Raw genomic sequence first — 18,286 nt, 5'->3', positions numbered from 1 at the left:
CATCAAGAATGTGAATGTATTGCTGGTGCACTTCACGTAAGCTAATATGATTTACATTTATTTAATCGATGCTGCTGCTACCCTCAGCGCCCTGTTTACAGGTGTTCCTGCAAAAATAAGAATTGTATGTGTGTGTTTAATCATGAAGTTGTTTATACTTCAGCTTACTTCATTTTGTTTCCATTCTGTTATAGGTATAAAAACCAGGTGCCAATAAATGTCCATGCAAACCCTGGAAAGTATATTATTGAGAGTCGATATGGAATGCACACTCTGGAGATTAATGCGTAAGAGAACATTAGTGACCATGTGTTGCTCACCATTGCTCAGGGAGGCGTCTCACCCCTGCAGTTAACTGCCACTCTCCCCACTTCTTCCCAATGCTGTGTGATCACAATGAGAGACATTCATATACGGTGCTTCTCTGGGTGCACACCTGAAAGTGATAATGTATGACTGATCCTTACCATACCCACACTACCTCCCAAAGTGATTTTATATTTGGATTTGGTCAAAGATGGTGAGAAAAAAACCAATTTGCATGTTTTTATTTATTTTTTTATATACTTGGGAATTTTTCTCAGATGTAAGTAAGAAAAATATGTTGCATAAAGAGGCATTTATATTCAGCAATCATTTCAGAGTCCCAAATCAATATCATCATCACATTCTCTTGTTTTTAATAAATGAAGGCCATGGAGATCCGGGTAGGTGGCATTGAATGTGGGCTAAACTTGGAGATAATGTTCTTTCCTTTAGCTTGCCAGGAACCATGGTATGTACTCTGTCAATCTGTGTATGTGAAGCAGGCTAGACATTGAGATGTTTGAGCTTAAAGTAGAATCCAAAGCAAAATTTGAAAATGAAACCTACATCAAAATTCCTAAGTTCCCAAATGTTTATTATGCCTCCCAAGATGATTTTGAAATTCAAACCTAATTAGGTCAATGAAAAAGCTAAACAAGCTCCCGCCATTTTCAGTTTAGATAAAACCATGGTGTGCATAAATGTCAAGGTGAAATTTATATCATTCATTCTCAAGAGACTTATAGCCTTCTCCTCAGATCAGAGGAGTTGGCCAAGTGATGCTAGGACCCTGTGACATTTGCCAAGCACTGACCCTGACCCAAAGTCAGGTCAGTTCTGCCAGTAGGTGGTTCTGCTGAAGCAGCAGTGAGCTATGTGGTTACTTTCAAAATTAAGTAGTTATGAAAAGGGCAACTGTATTTGCCTTCCTGGGGTTCTATTGATGTCTGTAAAATTTCAGCAAGAAAAAAAATTTACACAAATGAAACTAAACCCTGAGAAACAATGAAGAACATGAGAAACTGGTAATGATAAGGCATAAAACAACCTGCTTTGAAACCTTAGCCTCTTCATCTCTCCATGAGACCATTCTCTCCCTAATGGTCCATTTTTATAAGAATTCCAATTTCTGTATTATAACTTAGAAGGACATCCAAATGGTGCTTCTTGTGTTGTGTGAGCTGAAATTCCAAGTATGGCCTGAACCTTAGTGGAAATGAAGTGTAAATAACTTAGATGAGCTTTGAAGCTAGAACACACAGACCAACCTGGCTCAGGGAGGTTGTGGGAATCTACATGGGGGGACTGCTTCTTTCTCTTCCCTATTGCCTGGTTGCCCCCAGACTGAAACCCACCACAGGGGCAGGACAGCAGGAAAGCCACGCCCTCCAGTGTGCCTCTGGGTAGTTACTTGCTACAAAGGTACATGCCTGCACATTTTCTCCTCCCAATGCAACTTTAGACAAGTAAGCAGATCACAATCCTGTTCACTCTGTAATTTATGTGCCTAGCACTTGGTTGACATTTTTTTTTGACATTTTAAATGAACCCAGGTTAGGGTCACAGTGAACTATAGGTGTTCTCTCCCCAGTCTATGCTGCTGGCATGAAACTGCAGTAGATCATTTGGACTAGGTAATACCCCACAGGTAGGTAGATCAGAGACAGTAGCTATACCAGGAGAACCAAAGAGCCATGTGTTAGCCACTGATTTGCGAGGGGCTGTGATAGCAAAGAGTTCCCTCATAGAACAGCTAGTAATTACAAGGATTGTCACTACAATGGATATTCATTTCCATCTGTTCTTTCAGATGTGATTTTGAAGATACAGCTCAGTACCGGGCGTCAGCGATGAATGTTAAAGGAGAGCTTTCGGCATATGCTTCAGTTGTGGTAAAGAGTAGGTTTGCTAGATTTGTTTCCTTCAAAGTGTGTGTGTGTGTGTGTGTGTGTTTTTAAATTTCTTCCCATTGTTTTAAAATAAATCTATCACAAAGCAGTTCACATACATTTCTGTTTTCTTGTCTAGGGTATAAGGGAGAGTTTGATGAGACTCGCTTCCATGCTGGGGCTTCCACCATGCCCCTCAGCTGTAAGTTTAAAAACACATTTACTAAGTGTCACCTCTATGTAAAATATGGCATAATAAGCTAGTCCATAATGCTGAAATAAATGCATACTATATATAACATAGTATATGCTAGGTTGGATATAGTAGGTACCTGTGGTTATTTTATTTACTTATTTTTTTAGATTTTTTGGTTACTGTTCTCTTTCTGAATCGAATTGCTTTGTGCTGGTTTTATGAAAGCACAGATATGATGGGCTAAAAATAGCAAATGCTTTTATGTCTTTCTGGGTTAGACTGAGAAAGATCATTATACAAACCTGAGCAGAATGACTTAACCAAACACACACACACACACAAGTCTGGACTATATCAAAGCACTCTCACCCTTAAATATGCAGATGGGCATCACTTCCTTGGGAAAGCAGGTCTGACCCCCACTGTTGCCCCTACACCCTACCCAGTCAGGGTTACGTGTCCTGGGTGAGGCCACGGCACCTCATCGGAGTGTCAGTGAGGCTGGACACTGTTACCTGTTGTGTGTCAGTCTCTCTCACTGGTCCATGAGCCACTTGAAGGCAAGGTTGGGCCTGCCACAGAGTGGGTATTCAATAATGAATGAATAAATAAATGCATTAAGTTATAAAGTACAATCTAAAATGAAGTCTAAATGTGATTAAATAAAAACTTATTAAAAATATTCTGGTCAGTGGTAATTTGCAAATTTGTGAATGTCAGTCATTTCATTTACATCAGAACTTGTATTTATGAGAAGCAATAAAAGCAAAATCTTTATGGTTGTTGAAATAATTCTATACTTACAGTGGTCAGACTGAAAAAGATAGTCAAGCCCTAACTTGGTTTTCAAACATTAAAAAATTAGTGGTAGTTTTGAAAATGGCTGATACCAGTTTTTCACCTGGCTGGTTAGCTTGATGTCTGTGGCTGACCTACTCCACTGATTTCATGGAATGGCTTCTCATTTAATATCCCAAGTTGTGATGATTGGTATCAGCCCCATGGGTGAGAAGGGATGACTGGTAGAGCAACAGAGAAGCACATCCTGAATCATGTTCTTCTCCCACCTCTTGATTTATGCTGAGATAGAATAGTTGGGGCCAGGCACTCAACTCTGCCTCTGTAACACAAAAGCAGCCATAACAGTAGGAGAATGAATGAGCATGGCTGTGCTCCAATAAAACCTTCTTTATGAACATTGAAATTAAAATTTCCTGTGACTTTTCACGTCACAAAATATTGTACTTCTATTTTTTTCAACCACTAAAACATGCAAAAACCATTCTTAATGGTCTAAACAAGAGGCATTGTAGATTTGCCCCAGACTTGCCAACCCCTGCCCTAAACCATTTTTCCCAGGATAGTAAGTACACGTGATAAAAGATTGAGGACATGACAACGGAATGATGTGTTGTCTTCTGGTTGTTAAACTGGGGTGCCTCCTACTGAACCCCAAAGTTATTGCAGACAGTCCAGTCCAATCTCAGATACAGAAGAGAACCTAGAAGTTAGGTCCGTTTCTAGGTCACCTACTTGTCTTTCCAGCTGGATCCGGAACATCTGGCGGCAGCCCTCACCTCTACCCGCTAAGGCAGCTCTGGAACCAGCGCAGCCTCCCAGCGCTGTGCAAGATCTGTCAAGTTGTTTCTCTCTCTGGTCTCAATGAACATCAACACATTAAAGTGAGGCAGATGGGAGATGTGCTTCCAAAGAGAAGTTATTTCACTGTTGATTAGGGTTACCTGGGAACACACAAAATCAAGAGAGTACAATGTATTGGTCAAGAGCACAGAAACGGCCAGCCGGTGCAAATGTGGCTCTGCAGGGGCATGTGGTCAGTTATTTTGCCTTCCTGTGCATCGGTTTCTTCTTCTATAAAATGCAGATATTAGTGGTACTTACGTAATAGCATTATTATGGGGTTTGTGTTAATATGGGGTATTAAATGCTTGGACCAATACTTGGTCAAAGTCGAACTCAATAAATGTTAGCTTGCATTTTCAAGTGTAATGAAAGAAGTCTTAGGAAGAGGGACAAAATATGTGAGAAAGGGCCTAAGTTTTGGAGTCGAGAAGTTATGAGTGTGAATTTCAATTTCACACAGCTACCTGTGAAATTCTGGCATTAGGTGTGTGTTACTTTTGTGAACTTCCATATCCCCATCTGAAAGAGAGGAAGAAAATAATATCTACGGCATAGAGTTGTTGCAAGGAATTGATGATATGTCAAATGTGAAAGTGTCTGGCATGTAATAACCCATCAATAAACAGTCGTTTCTTTCCCAAGTCCTTTCTTTGGTGAAAAGAGGAAATAAAGCCTAGGAGAGTTGATTACGCAGGCTGCATTTACTCAATCTGTAAATAAGATACTTCTGAGAATAATATTTTTAAAAGTTAGAATATTTTAAACTTTTCCATTTTCTCCTGTGGACATTTCTTATAATATTTATTACTCAGATCATTAAAGAAACTGAAGCAACTTATTTTAAAACTCCATTAAAATTATTTAATTAAAAATTATTTTTATTTTTATGGATACATAGTAGTTGGACATATTGATGAAGTACATGTGATATTTTGATACAAGCATACAATGTGTAATGATCAAATCAGGGTAATTGGAACATCCATCATCTCAAACATGTCTTATTTCTTTGTATTAGGGACGTTCCAATTCCACTCTTCCCATTGTTTGAAAATATGCAATAAATTATTAACTGTAGTTGCGCTATTGTGCTACCAAATACTAGATCTTATTCCTTGCATCTAATTGTATTTTTGTACCCATTAACTAACCCTTCTTTATTTCCCATCGCACTACACTTCCCAGCCTCTGGTAACCATCATTCTACTCTCTATCTCCATGAGTTCAATTCTTTTTAGCTCTCACATTTGAGTGAGAACACATGATATCGGTGCTTCTGTGCCTGGCTTACTTCCCTTAACATAATGTCCTCTAGTTCCATCCATGTTGTTGCAAATGACAGGATTTCAATCTTTTTTTTGCTGAATAACATTCCATTGAGTATATGTACCAAGTTTTCTTTATTCATTCTGCCATGGATGAACACTTAGGTTGATCTCACATCCTGGCCTATTGTGAAAAGGGCTGCAATAAACATCGGAGTACAGATGTCTCTGCTATATATTGTTTTCCTTTCTTTAAGATATAAACCCAGCAGTGGGATTGCTGGATTATATGGAAATTTTTTATTTTTTTGAGGAACCTCCATACTGTTCTCCATAGTGGTTGTACTAATTTACATTCCCACCAACAGTGTAAGAGGATTTCCTTTTCTCCACATCTTTGTCAGCGTTATTGCCTGTCTTTTGGATACATTTTAATTGGGGTGAAATGATATCTCATTGTCGTTTTGATTTGCATTTCTCTCATGTGATGTTGAGCATTTTTCCATATACCGGTTGGCCATTTGTATGTCTTCTTTTTAGAAATATCTATATAGATCTTTTGCTCATTTTTAAATTGGATTACTTGAATTTTTTGCTATTGAGTACTTTGGGCTTCTTATATATTCTGGTTATTAATCCCTTGTCAGATGAAAAACTCCACTTTTATGAATAATGGATATGGCTATTTTGTCCCAAGAGTACAAGCAGTAGAGTTTAACTCAACATCTAAAATTACAAAGTGCATATTTTGCAGCTAAAGATTTAAGTCTAGGCTAAATGTGGTATTAATTTGCATTTAAGACATTAAAACTGACCCTTTGAATTCTATTCATTACAATAATAAAAATAAGCATTTAGCTTATATAACCAATGAAGCAAGAATTTCCATACAAATGATATATGCATATGTTCTAAATACTTCTTATATAGAGTTTCATTTTGACCCAGTTAAATCATTTGCTCATTTGTTCATTTTTTTTTTTTTTTTGCTGTGACTGCTTTGTGCCTGTGCTTATTAAAATGCTTATGTCTCTTTGATGAAGAAAAAAATTACTGATATTTGTTATTTTTGTACCCAGTTGGTGTGACCCCGTATGGTTATGCATCCAAGTTTGAGATCCACTTTGATGATAAATTTGATGTGTCTTTTGGGAGAGAGGGAGAGACAATGAGTCTAGGCTGTCGTGTTGTCATCACTCCTGACATTAAACATTTCCAGCCAGAGATCCAGTGGTACAGAAATGGTGAGTCTTTAGAATGAATGCTCACTTAGGTTCTTATTTGAAGAAGGTTGTAGACTAGATTGCAGATCTCTTTATTGGAGCTGGTGGAATCTGGAAGTTAGAAGGGACTACCTTTACACGATTAAAAGGTTTTTACATGTATAGCAAAGTAGCAACACTTTCATATTTGTGGAGATGGTATTTTCCTTTTAACAAGTAAGATGTGGAAAGAATCATAAAGAATGTATATTCTGCTGGGCATGGTGGCTCATGCCTGTAATCTCAGCACTTTGGGAGGCTGAGATGGGCGGATAACCTGAGGTCAGAAGTTTGAGACCAGCCTGGCCAACGTGACGAAACCCCGTCTCTACTAAAAATACGAAAATTAGCCAGGTGTGGTGTGTGCACCTGTAATCCCAGCTACTCAGGAGGCTGAGGCAGGAGAATCACTTGAACCCAGGAGGCAGAGGTTGCAGTGAGTGGAGATGGTGCCATTGTACTCCGCCTGGGCGACAGAGCGACTGTCTCAAAAAAAAAAAGTATATTCATTTTGTAAGTTAATCCATTTGGTAAAATACCCATCCTCATAGACTTATTTATACCACAAAAATGGTATGTAACTTTAAAAAACATAACCTTATGAAACAATAAAATCCTGATATTATTATTAATTAACCAGAAGAGTACATTCAGAAGAATTTCAGACTCTGGTACTTTTATTTTAACGTATTAAAGGCTTTTTATAATTTTGAAATTTTTGATAAATATATTCTGCATGCAATATATCCAAGTTCTACTGATGTCCCTGAAGGACACAAAAATAAATAAAATGATCCTTTTGCTTTACATCATATTATAACAGGTTGGTAGAACAGAAAGAAAATCCTTCCATTGTCAGTTCCTCTGACTCTGGCTTTAAATCACAATTCAATCTCACTTTGCTTCAAAAGGGCCTAGAGCCATGATAGTTTGGTGTGAGAAAGAAATAAGGATTTAATTTCCCCTTTTTAAACTCCATTTGGGTTAAAGTATATTTAAAGTAACACTCCAGGTAAAACCCAATCAAAGCAAAACAAAACGAAAAAGCTATCAAAACAAGTTGATGAGTTGAAGCATTGGGCTTAAAAAATAATGCTATTTCTAAAATAACAATAGGCCAGGCACAGTGGCTCACACCTGTAATCCCAGCACTTTGGGAGGCTGAGGTGGGCAGATCACCTGAGGTCAAGAGTTTGAGACCAGCCTGGCCAACATGGTGAAACCCTGTCTCTACCAAAAAATACAAAAATTAGCTGGGCGTGGTGGTGCACACCTGTAGTCCCAGCTACATGCATGGCTGAGGCAGGGGAATCGCTTGAACTCAGAAGGCAGAGGTTGCAGTGAGCCAAGATTGTGCCATTGCACTCCAGCCTGGGCAACAGAGCAGGACTCCGTCTCAAAACAAAACAAACAAAACAAAAAACATAAAATAAAATAACAATAAATCTTAGGTCCAAATACACTGTTTCTATACTAGAGTATCTCATAGAATAGACCAAGATATAGAAACTGTCTGAAGAGAATAAGGGATTGCCCCAAATCGCACAATCAAATTCTTGCCACGGGAGACCTCCAGACCTGCTGGTGTTTACTCTAAGCCTGGAGATCTTTTAACTACCATGTGCCTTCTTTTATATTGTCTGTATTAGGTCTAACACAGATAAAAAGCCTCCAGAGAAAATCTGTACTTTCTCTGACTTGTCTGCCTCCCTTCATGCCTAGGTATTGAAAACAGCATTGAAATTTAAGAAATTGAATTTGCCCATACATACATATCTGCGAGGCCCATGCTAGCTCCTAGCTAATAGAAGATGTGTCGTGGAGAGAGTAATGAATAAGGCCTAGGGACTTTCATCATCCCTTTTAATTTATCTTAAAGTTTTCTCTTGGTTTATTTATAGAGATGATTATATTTTAAAGCTCTTAAAAACTTTAAAATTCCAGACACATTTAGTAGTGTACTAGTAAGATTATCATATAATTTTTCTGTTTAATTGTTTTAGAAAATAAATTTTGGAAAAATGCAGAAAAATGAAAGAAAAAATAGTTAATGATAATGCCTTGTGGTATTGTCCTATAAGGTACTTTATTATTATTATTTGTATGGCTATTTATTATTCAAACTCCATTTTGTTCAGGTAAAAAACAAAAGCACAGAGAGGTTAAGTAATTTCCCTGAAAGTTACATAATTAGTTAAACAGATCAGACTGAGCTGGGCACAGTGGCTCAGGCCTGTGATCCCAGCACTTTGGGAGGCCGAGGTGGGCAGATCACTTGAGGTCCGGAGTTTGAGACCAGCCTGGCCAACCTGGTAAAACCCCATATCTACTAAAAAAAAAAAAAAAAAAATTAGCCAGGCATGGTGGCGCATGCCTGTAATCCCAGCTACTCGGGAGGCTGAGGCATGATGATCGCTTGAACCTGGGAGGCAGAGGTTGCAATGAGCTGAGATCACACCACTGCACTCTAGCCTGGGTGACAGAGCGAGATGCCGCCTCAAATTAAAAAAAAAAACAAAAACGAGATAGAAAGAGATCAGACTGAAATATAGGTCCTCTCCATAGCTGACTTTTTGGGCCTGTGAACGGTGCCATTTTATAGGACCAAGAGATCTGGGCTTCATTTAATGCTCTGCTGTCACCCCCTTGAAGTTCATAATCACTTTATCTTTGATCTTGTGTTTTATACGTGGAGTCCAATGGGACTATGGCACATGCACATGATCAGAGGAAATATGGGAATAGCAGTGCAGACACATGTAGGTGCTGGCTCCCGGGCACAGTGGACAGTGGGTAGTAGTCAGTGTGTGCACCAAGCCGCAGGTGTGGTCTTCAGTTGTGCACACGAGCACTTGGGGCAGTCTGTGGCACCATGGCATTCCAAGGTGATGGCAGAGACCAGGAACTAGGGCCAGACTGGAATTAGCAATGGTGGTGGCACCAGCAGCAGTAGCCGTGGTGATGGGTCCCATGGCTGCAGAGGAGAGAAGGGGCTCAGCGTGGAGGCAGCATAGGGACACACAGCGTGGGGCCATCTTGCCCGGCTTTCCCCAGAACTCAGCTCTGTGGGATCTGCACAAATATTAACTCCTGGCCTGAGCATGGGGACAGGAACTGTTGGCAATAGGACAGTAAATTTTGTCAGTAAAATATTATAAAAGTGTACATGTAGACACTGCAATAAAGCGCATAAGGCAGTTATTAGAATTCTTCAAGGAGGTTCGAATCTCTGGTTTTGAGGCTTAGAATTAGAAGTTAAATTTAAAGATTGTAGCATTTGATGGAAAAGAACATTTTCATATGAAACTTTGGATGAGCCTATTATTAACAAGGAAGACAGTTTTAAAATGACCACTTATAATTGAAGGTGCAGTAATAGAATACATAAACAGGCATCCTGAATTTTATACAAATCATGAAATCATGTTCGGCTTGTAGTATCACCTCCATAGGTTAAAGCTATATTGGACAAAGCATTAAAATGAAACTGTATAAATTCACACTTAAAATTAAATTGAGATTTACATGAAACTGATTTGTATGAAGAGTTAAATCTTTTTAGAATAATTGTCCCTTTATTCTAGATTCTAGATTGTACCTTTATTCTAGGTTCTAGAATCTGGAGTCATCAGTTCTAGATTACTAAAATTTATATTTTGAAATAGTTTCTCAGAAAGTTAACCCAATGTTGTCATAGCCTATGTAACTTTCTTAACAGCTCTGGTAACAGTTACATCAGCAGAAAGGTCCTTCTAAAAAAATTATGGAAACTCATTCGTGAGCTTGCATTTATAAAGAGTTACTGATGTTGCTTTTGATTATATTGATTTAAAATGAAGTTGCTAAAAGTATAAATTTTGATGACTAATAAATGAATTTGCAGAAAAGCAGACCAGCAATATCTTATTATCAATCAAGGTCTCCTACTAGTAATGTATTATTATTGATTACATATACAATTATGGCACCAAAATACAATTTTTTGCAACTTGTATTACCCCTATTACATTACCATAAGTAATAAAATATTTTTAAAGGAATAAGACATATTTTAGCACCTTTAATTGCACTTTTTCTCTGCTTTTTGAACAAGGGGCCTTGTAATGTAATTTTACACGAGGCCCCTGCAGATTATGTGTCTGCCCCTGATCCCCTTACTTTTGGTCCAGTATTTTTACCAATGTAAACATATTAGGACGGCTCAAAGTCCTAGAGACTTCCTCTAGTAGTTAAATTACTTTCATTATAGAAAAGGCTAAGGAGAGGAATGGAGGGGAGACAACAAAGAAGTTATAAAACAAAAATAAGTTAATTTGCTTACTTTTAAAATATTTCTAGGAGTACCTCTTTCTCCATCAAAATGGGTGCAAACACTTTGGAGTGGAGAGCGGGCAACACTGACATTTTCCCATCTCAACAAAGAAGATGAAGGCCTCTATACAATCCGTGTACGGATGGGAGAATATTATGAACAATATAGTGCTTATGTCTTTGTTCGAGGTAAGTCCTAGCAAAAAACAAAACACCTAACAATATTTAGTACACTGAAGCCAAAGCAGTTTTTGATTACAAAACTGTTCAAACATGTTTCATAATGATGGAAGAGTCATTTGAAAATTCTGGCAGGGTGCGATGTCTCACGCCTGTAATCCCAGCACTTTGGGAGGCCAAGGTGGGAGGATCTCTTGAACCCAGGGATTCAAGACCAGACTAGTAACATAGGTGAGAACTCATTTCTACAAAAAAAAATTTTTTTTAATTAGCTGGGCATGGTGGCATGCACCTGTGGTCCCAGCTACTTGGGAGGCTGAAGAGGGAGGATCACTCAAGCCCGAGAGGTCAAGGCTGCAGCAAGCTGTGATTGCACCACTGCACTCCAGCCTGGGTGACAGAACAAGACCCCATCTCAAAAAACAAAACAAAACAAAACAAAAGAAAGAAAAGAAAAAGGAAATTCTTGCAGATTACATTGAATAAGAATATATTCGTTTCCAATAAAATAGACCTAGGCCCAGTGGCTCACGCCTGTAATCCCAGCACTTTAGGAAGCTGAGATGTGTGGATCACTTGAGCTCAGGAGTTCAAGACCAGCCTGGGCAACATGGTAAAATCCCATCTCTACAAAAAATACAAAAAATTAGCTGGGCATGGTGGTGCGCACTTGTAGTCTCAGCTACTTGGGAGGCTGAAGTGGGAGGATGGCTTGAGCCTGGCAGGCGGAAGTTCCAGTTGGCTGAGATTGTGCCACTGCACTCCAGTCTGGGTGACAGAGCGAGACCCTGTCTCAAAACAAAAACAAAAAAAAGTAGACCTAGTGTAAAAGGTGAGCCCTGAGGGCACCAACTCAAAAGTCACCATTTTCCAGACCATGTTTCCATCATTGTTATCAGGACTTTCTTCATCTTCAGGGAGCCACTAGTACAGTTCCCTATGACTGTTCAGGTGGAGATGCTAAATCCTAATGATACCAGCCATCTCAGTTTAAGGAAGCTGCTGCAAAAGAGGGATCTATTATTTTGGGCGTAAGTCTTTAATATGTATTTCAGAGAGTAAATTTATTATTTCATTTCAGGTCCCTCGGCCCATAACTGAACTTTATAGCCTCTGTTTTGATGAACTAGGAAGCAAGGGGTTTCAGCTTAATTCTTGAGACAAACCAAAATTGTTGACTTTAGGAGTCTTTCTTTTTTTCAGTGGTGTGTGGTTTTTTGTTTTTTGTTTTTTGTTTTGAGAGGGAGTCTCACTCAGTCACCCAGGCTGGAGTGCAGTGGCTTGATCTCAGCTCACTGCAAGCTCTGCCTCCCAGGTTCACACCATTCTCCTGCCTCAGCCTCCCGAGTAGCTGGGACTACAGGTGCCCACCATCACGCCTGGCTAATTTTTTTATATTTTTAGTAGAGATGGGGTTTCACCATGTTAGCCAGGATGGTCTCGATGTCCTGACCTCGTGATCCACCGGTTTTGGTCTCCCAAAGTGCTGGGATTACAGGCGTGAGCCACCGCACCCGGCCTTTTTGGTGGTGTCTTAAATGGATTGGATATGTACATGTGGAATATTATTCCTCCACAGGATCCTAGCACTTGGGAAGACCATTAGCACTTTTAGGCTACCAGGGTAGTGTTCTATGTTTTTTTATGGGATGATTAGTTAGGTGCAGTCATAAGAAGAGATCCAGGAGAGGCACAAGAAAACAATGTTTATAATACTCACAGGTCCTAGAACAGGAACAGCTGGGCCACATGGGAAAGTGCCAGTGTCAGTCATGAGTCAGAAGGGGCAGGAGGAGCTAAGGAGTGCCTAGACCAAGCCCTTTATTAGAGTTTCCTTGGGAAGGGAAAGCAGGGCAAGTAAACAAGTTAGGATTGGCTAGTTCAAATAATTTCAGTAGACTGTAAGTTACAGCTGTGGTCCCTACTTGCCTGGAACCTGGCCCCGGGGATGATTAAGGCAGACCAATATTGCTTCCCCGGTTCTACAGGCCAGATAAAGGAGGTGTGGCTGAAGTGGCTAGTTTGCATATCAGTCATGCTCCCCTCTGGGCCCTAAGAATTGGCTCGCCTCAGGAAGGCAGGCCCTCCTTAGCCAGAAAGGTGTCTAAGATGTTAAAGCATCATAATATAGAGAAAATTTAAAATATAAACAATGCAGGTAGACTAGCTCATTTTTATCTGTCATACACTAAACAGAATCATAAACTCATAAACATTCTGAGTACTCAACTGGGATCCACAGACTTCCAAAGGGTCTATGATTAGAACTGTATTTCAATATATTTAGGTTTTTTGGTAATCACATGCGTTTTATTTTATGTGTTTAAATGCATTACTCTCAGCCGGGCGCGGTGGCTCAAGCCTGTAATCCTAGCACTTTGGGAGGCTTAGGTGGGCAGGTCACGAGGTCAGGAGTTCGAGACCATCCTGGCCAACATAGTGAAACCCTGTCTCTACTAAAAATACAAAAAAATTAGCAGGGCGTGGTGGCGGGCGCCTGTAGTCCCAGCTACTAGGGAGGCTGAGGCAGGAGAATGGCGTGAACCCGGGAGGCGGAGCTTGCAGTGAGCCGAGATGGTGCCACTGCACACCAGCCTGGGGGACAGAGCCAGACTCTGTCTCAAAAAAAAAAAAAAAAAAAAAAAAAAGCATTACTCTCAGAGGGACCTCTAGGCTTTACTGGCTTGTCAAAGGGGTCGATGGCTCAAAAATGTTAGAATTCTCATCCTAGTACAACCCCTTAATTTTAAGATGCAGAAACTGGGGTTCAAAAAAGTACCATAATTTACCAAAAACTTCAGTTAATTAGAAGCAGAAGTGGAACTAGATTATAGGTCTTCCAATGGCTAACCCAGGATTTTAATTAGGATCTAGACTAAGCTGCTGAAATGAAATAAAAAAAGGTTTGTTTCTCTCCTGTATGTGAAAGTTGGGTATGATCCAGATGCCTCTTCCCAGGTCCCCTCTATGTTGTTATTGCACTGTGCCCTGGGGTACTGTCCCAGGTTCCCATCCCAGCCTATGGGGAGGGGAAAGAAAGGGAGTGGTGAGGCAGAGGCGGAATTGCCCTCGTCACCTCTGCTTGGTGTACGCTTAGCACACGCAGACCCTTCACAGTGAGGGGAGCTAGGATGTACTGTCTTGTTAGCCAGCCATGTTTTCTGCTAACACTCAGGGGTCCTAGTACTAAAAGGAAGCAGGAAGAATGATTACGGGGACAGTTAGCAGGCCATACCACGTCAGCATTGAACAGTAAAAATGACCATTGAATTCTGTCCCAGACCGTCAACTGGTATAGATATCTGAATGTCTAAACATCTGAAAAGCATATCAGGCTTTCTCCACCACAAAGGCATCATGAAAATGTCTATATCGTCAGGGAAGACAGGAGCTGACCTTCTGGGAAAATTGCAGTAAGAACAGACACACTGCAATTGGCAAGTGTGTTCGTTTAGCCAAATCAGCAGGATCAACCTGGCTAGATGAGGATGAACTAAGCTAAGTCTTTGCTTCTGCTTTCCGTTGTTTTACCAGAGCCAGAGAACATCGCTGGCTATTCCAAAAATCTTTGTCATGCTATGGTCCTTCCTTTGTGAACTTTTTCTGGGAATCCTGACCCAGTCTAGGGTTCCTCAACATTTCTCAGTGCCCACACCCAGAATGGTGCCTCTTTGCCAGGTTTAGGCCAGACTTCACGTTACTAACTATGGACGGGACGAAGGTGTTCCAATTTAAAATTTATACTTAAGCCAGTTTTCAAATCCACAAATTAAGGAAATGGAAAGATTCTCAGTTTATCAGAGGTTGATGTGAGAGAATCAAAAAGATAAATGGAAAAGGCAAAATTGGAAAGGTAAATTTCAGCAATTGCACTGTGAATTTTACAATCTTTAGAAAAAGATTTCACTTATAAATTTATTTTAAATGATATATATTAGGTTTTTAAAAGCGTATTTTTGAGATATAATTTACATACCATAAAGTTCACTCATGTTAAGTATACAATTTGGTGCTTTTTAGTATATTTGCAGAGTTGGGCAACCATTACCCACACTCCACTTTTAGAAAATTTTGACCAGGTACAATGGCTCATGCCTGTAATCCCAGCACTTTGGGAGGCCAAGATAGGAGGATCTCTTGAGCCCAGGAGTTTGAAACCAGCCTGGGCAACATAGCAAGACCCCATCTCTACAAAAACTGAAAACAGTTAGTGGGTGTGGTGCATGCCTGTAGTCCCAGCCACTCAGGAGGCTGAGGTGGGAGGATTGCTTGAGCCCAAGAGGTTGAGGCTGCAATGAGTGGTGATTGCAGCACTGCACTCCAGCCTGGGTGACAGAACAAGACCCTGTCTCAAAAAAAAGGAGGAAAAAAGAGAGAGAGAAGAAGAAGAAAAGAAGGAAAGGAAGGGAAGGGAAGGGAGAAGAAGAAGAAGAAGAAGGAGGAGGAGGAGAAGAAGAAGAAGAAGAGAAGGAGAAGGAGAGGAAAAAAGAGAGGGAGAGAGGGAAGGAAGGCAGGCAGGGAAGGAAGGAAGGAGGGAAGGAGAGAAGGAGAGAAGGAAGGAAGGAAGGAAGGAAGGAAGGAAGGAAGGAAGGAAAGAAGGAAAAGAAAGAAAATTTACATCACCCTAAAAAGATTTCTCCTCCCTCTTTCCCTCTCCCATACCCAGTCTAGTCTCCCGCAACTACTAATTCACTTTCTATCTCTATAGATTTGTCTTTCTGGACATTTCTGGATCTCTATGGTTTTTTATGTCAGCCTTCTTTGGCTTTACATGTTTTGAGGTTCATTCATGTTGTAACACATATTGTTCCTTTTTCTTATTAAATTGCATTCCAATACATGGATATGCATCCTTTTGCCTATACGTTCACCTGCTGATGGACAGTGCGATTGTTTTCACTCTTTGGTTATTATAAACATGTGTGTTCATATTTATAGGCCTATATCTTCATTTCTCTTGGGTATCTACCTACAAATGGAATTGCTAGGTCATATGGTAAATTTGTGTTTAACTTTGTAAGAAACTGCCATTGTTTAAATAATACTTTATTTTTTAAAAAGCTTTGTATTCATTGAGCTGCACGAGGTCACTTCAGGGCATTGTTCTGGAGCTCTGATATTCTTACAGCTTAGAAAACAGCTTCCACACCAGAATGATCAGTGTATAAAGCACCATATGTCTGCAGAAACACATTGTAAAGAGCTGTACGCATTTGGCCAAGATTTTATTACATAGATAATATGTGTTCATTGTGAAAAAAATAGATAATATAAATTTAACAAATAAAAAGTAAAGCCGGCCGGGCGCGGTGGCTCACGCTTGTAATCCCAGCACTTTGGGAGGCCGAGGCGGGCGGATCACGAGGTCAGGAGATTGAGACCACGATGAAACCCCGCCTCTACTAAAAATACAAAAAAAATTAGCCGGGCATGGTGGCGGGCGCCTGTAGTCCCAGCTACTCGGAGAGGCTGAGGCAGGAGAATGGCGTGAACCCAGGAGGCGGAGCTTTCAGTGAGCCGAGATCGCGCCACTGCACTCCAGCCTGGGCGACAGAGCGAGACTCCGTCTCAAAAAAAAAAAAAAAAAAAAAAAAAAAGGAAAGCCGTCCATAAGTCTACCACCCACAGGTATCCAGTGTTATCATTTTATTACATATTCTTTGAGGCTTTGATATATTCTTTCCTTCTCTTTCTCTTTTCTTTTTTTTGCACTCTCTGTTTCTCTCGCTCTCTCTCATGCAGAGAGAAAAAGACAGAGAAATAATAAAGTGATAAAGGATGTCATTAAAATGTCATGAAAGAAGAATTGAAAATGGCAAATAAGTATATGAAAAAATTTTCATTAGCAATCAAAACAATGAAAATTGAAATGAGGCTGGACACAGTGGCTCATGCTGGTAATCCCAGCACTTTGGGAGGCCCAGGTGGGAGGATCACTTGAGCCCAGGAGTTCAAAACCAGCCTGGGCAACATAGTGAGACCCTGTCTCTACAAAAAATAAAAAAATTAGCTGGGTATAGTGGAGTATGCTTATAATCCTAGCTACTTGGGAGGCTGAAGAGGGAGGAGAGCTTGAGCCTGGGAGATCAAAGCCACAGTGAGCTATGATTGCCTCACTGCACTCCAGCCTGGGCCACAGAGTGAGACCCTATCTCAAAAAAAGAAAGAAAGAAAGAAAGAAAATTGAAATGAGATTGTTTTTCCTATCATATTGAAAAGATTTAAAGTTTTTTGAAATCCACTGGGGTAAAAGAATGGAGGAACAGGCACTGCTACAGTGGCTGGTGAGTATAAATTAGTTCAACTTTTCTCAGGGTCTTTGCCACTAAATATCAAAAACACACATTTCCAACAATTCTAGTTCTAAGAACTAAGGGGACAGAGGTGAAAAAAATGTTTGGGGAAAAATTAGAAGAAATATAGATATTCACCAATATGCAAGCTGTAGAATAAAGTATAATAGATGCTCCATGAAACCGTGACATACCACACAGCAATGAAAACCAATGTCTACCCACATGTATTGATATGGAAATATATCAAGAAAAAACAGCTTACATGAAACTATATAGTACAATCACTTTGTTTCAAAAATAATCATTTCTGAGTTTATAAATATAGAATAAAAGTCTAGAAAGATTTAGGCCAATATGTTAATAGTAGTTATCTCTGGGTTATAAAAAAGGGATTTTTACATATTTTTTGATTATCATATCGTTCATATAAAATATATATAATACTTTTACAATAAAGACAATAGAATTACTTACATTTTGCAAAAAGTTATTAATAGTCTGTGTCAGAGGTCAAAATATAAAGAGTAGTAGGCTAATCTTTGATCTAATAATCAAACTTACAAAAAGTTTGGCTATTTGGAGGGCTGGGAGAGGGAAGGGCAGAGGCGTAGAAGAGGATTAATGTTGTCTGAAGGGTGCTGTGGGCCCCACACTGTGTAGCAGCTGCTAGAAGCCAAATACTATGTTTCCTTGCTTCACAGCTGCCTCTTGTCATCCCAAGTATGTTTTGTTTCTCACACTATATTGTAGCTTCTTGAGAAAAAGAAGGATGATGATTATTATTATTTTTGGAGACAAGGTCTTGCTCTGTCACCCAGGCTGGAGTGTAGTGGCGCGATCATAGCTCACTGCAGCCTCTACCTCCCAGGCTCAAGCAATCCTCTTCCCTCAGCCTCTCAAGTAATTGGAAACATAGGCCCGCACTACCACACCTGGC

The 18,286-nt window shown here is 39.9% G+C and overlaps 1 protein-coding gene across 1 annotated transcript in view; it reads left to right on the top strand.

The window, feature by feature from the left end:
• The window catches only part of MYOM1 (myomesin 1), a 157,435-nt gene that overhangs the window by 43,695 nt on the left and 95,454 nt on the right, over positions 1-18,286 (top strand). The window contains exons 6-10 of the mRNA XM_003262025.2: positions 195-287; positions 2,117-2,205; positions 2,335-2,397; positions 6,380-6,544; positions 10,901-11,062. Of these exons, the coding sequence (XP_003262073.2) occupies positions 195-287; positions 2,117-2,205; positions 2,335-2,397; positions 6,380-6,544; positions 10,901-11,062 (572 nt within the window). The remainder of the gene's footprint in view (positions 1-194; positions 288-2,116; positions 2,206-2,334; positions 2,398-6,379; positions 6,545-10,900; positions 11,063-18,286) is intronic.

This window comes from Nomascus leucogenys, chromosome 4, assembly GCF_006542625.1.
Source record: "Nomascus leucogenys isolate Asia chromosome 4, Asia_NLE_v1, whole genome shotgun sequence".
In the NCBI taxonomy this organism is placed as follows: Eukaryota; Metazoa; Chordata; class Mammalia; order Primates; family Hylobatidae; genus Nomascus; species Nomascus leucogenys.
The sequence above is the reverse complement of the archived record's forward strand: the minus strand, read 5'-3'. Positions and strand labels throughout refer to the sequence as shown.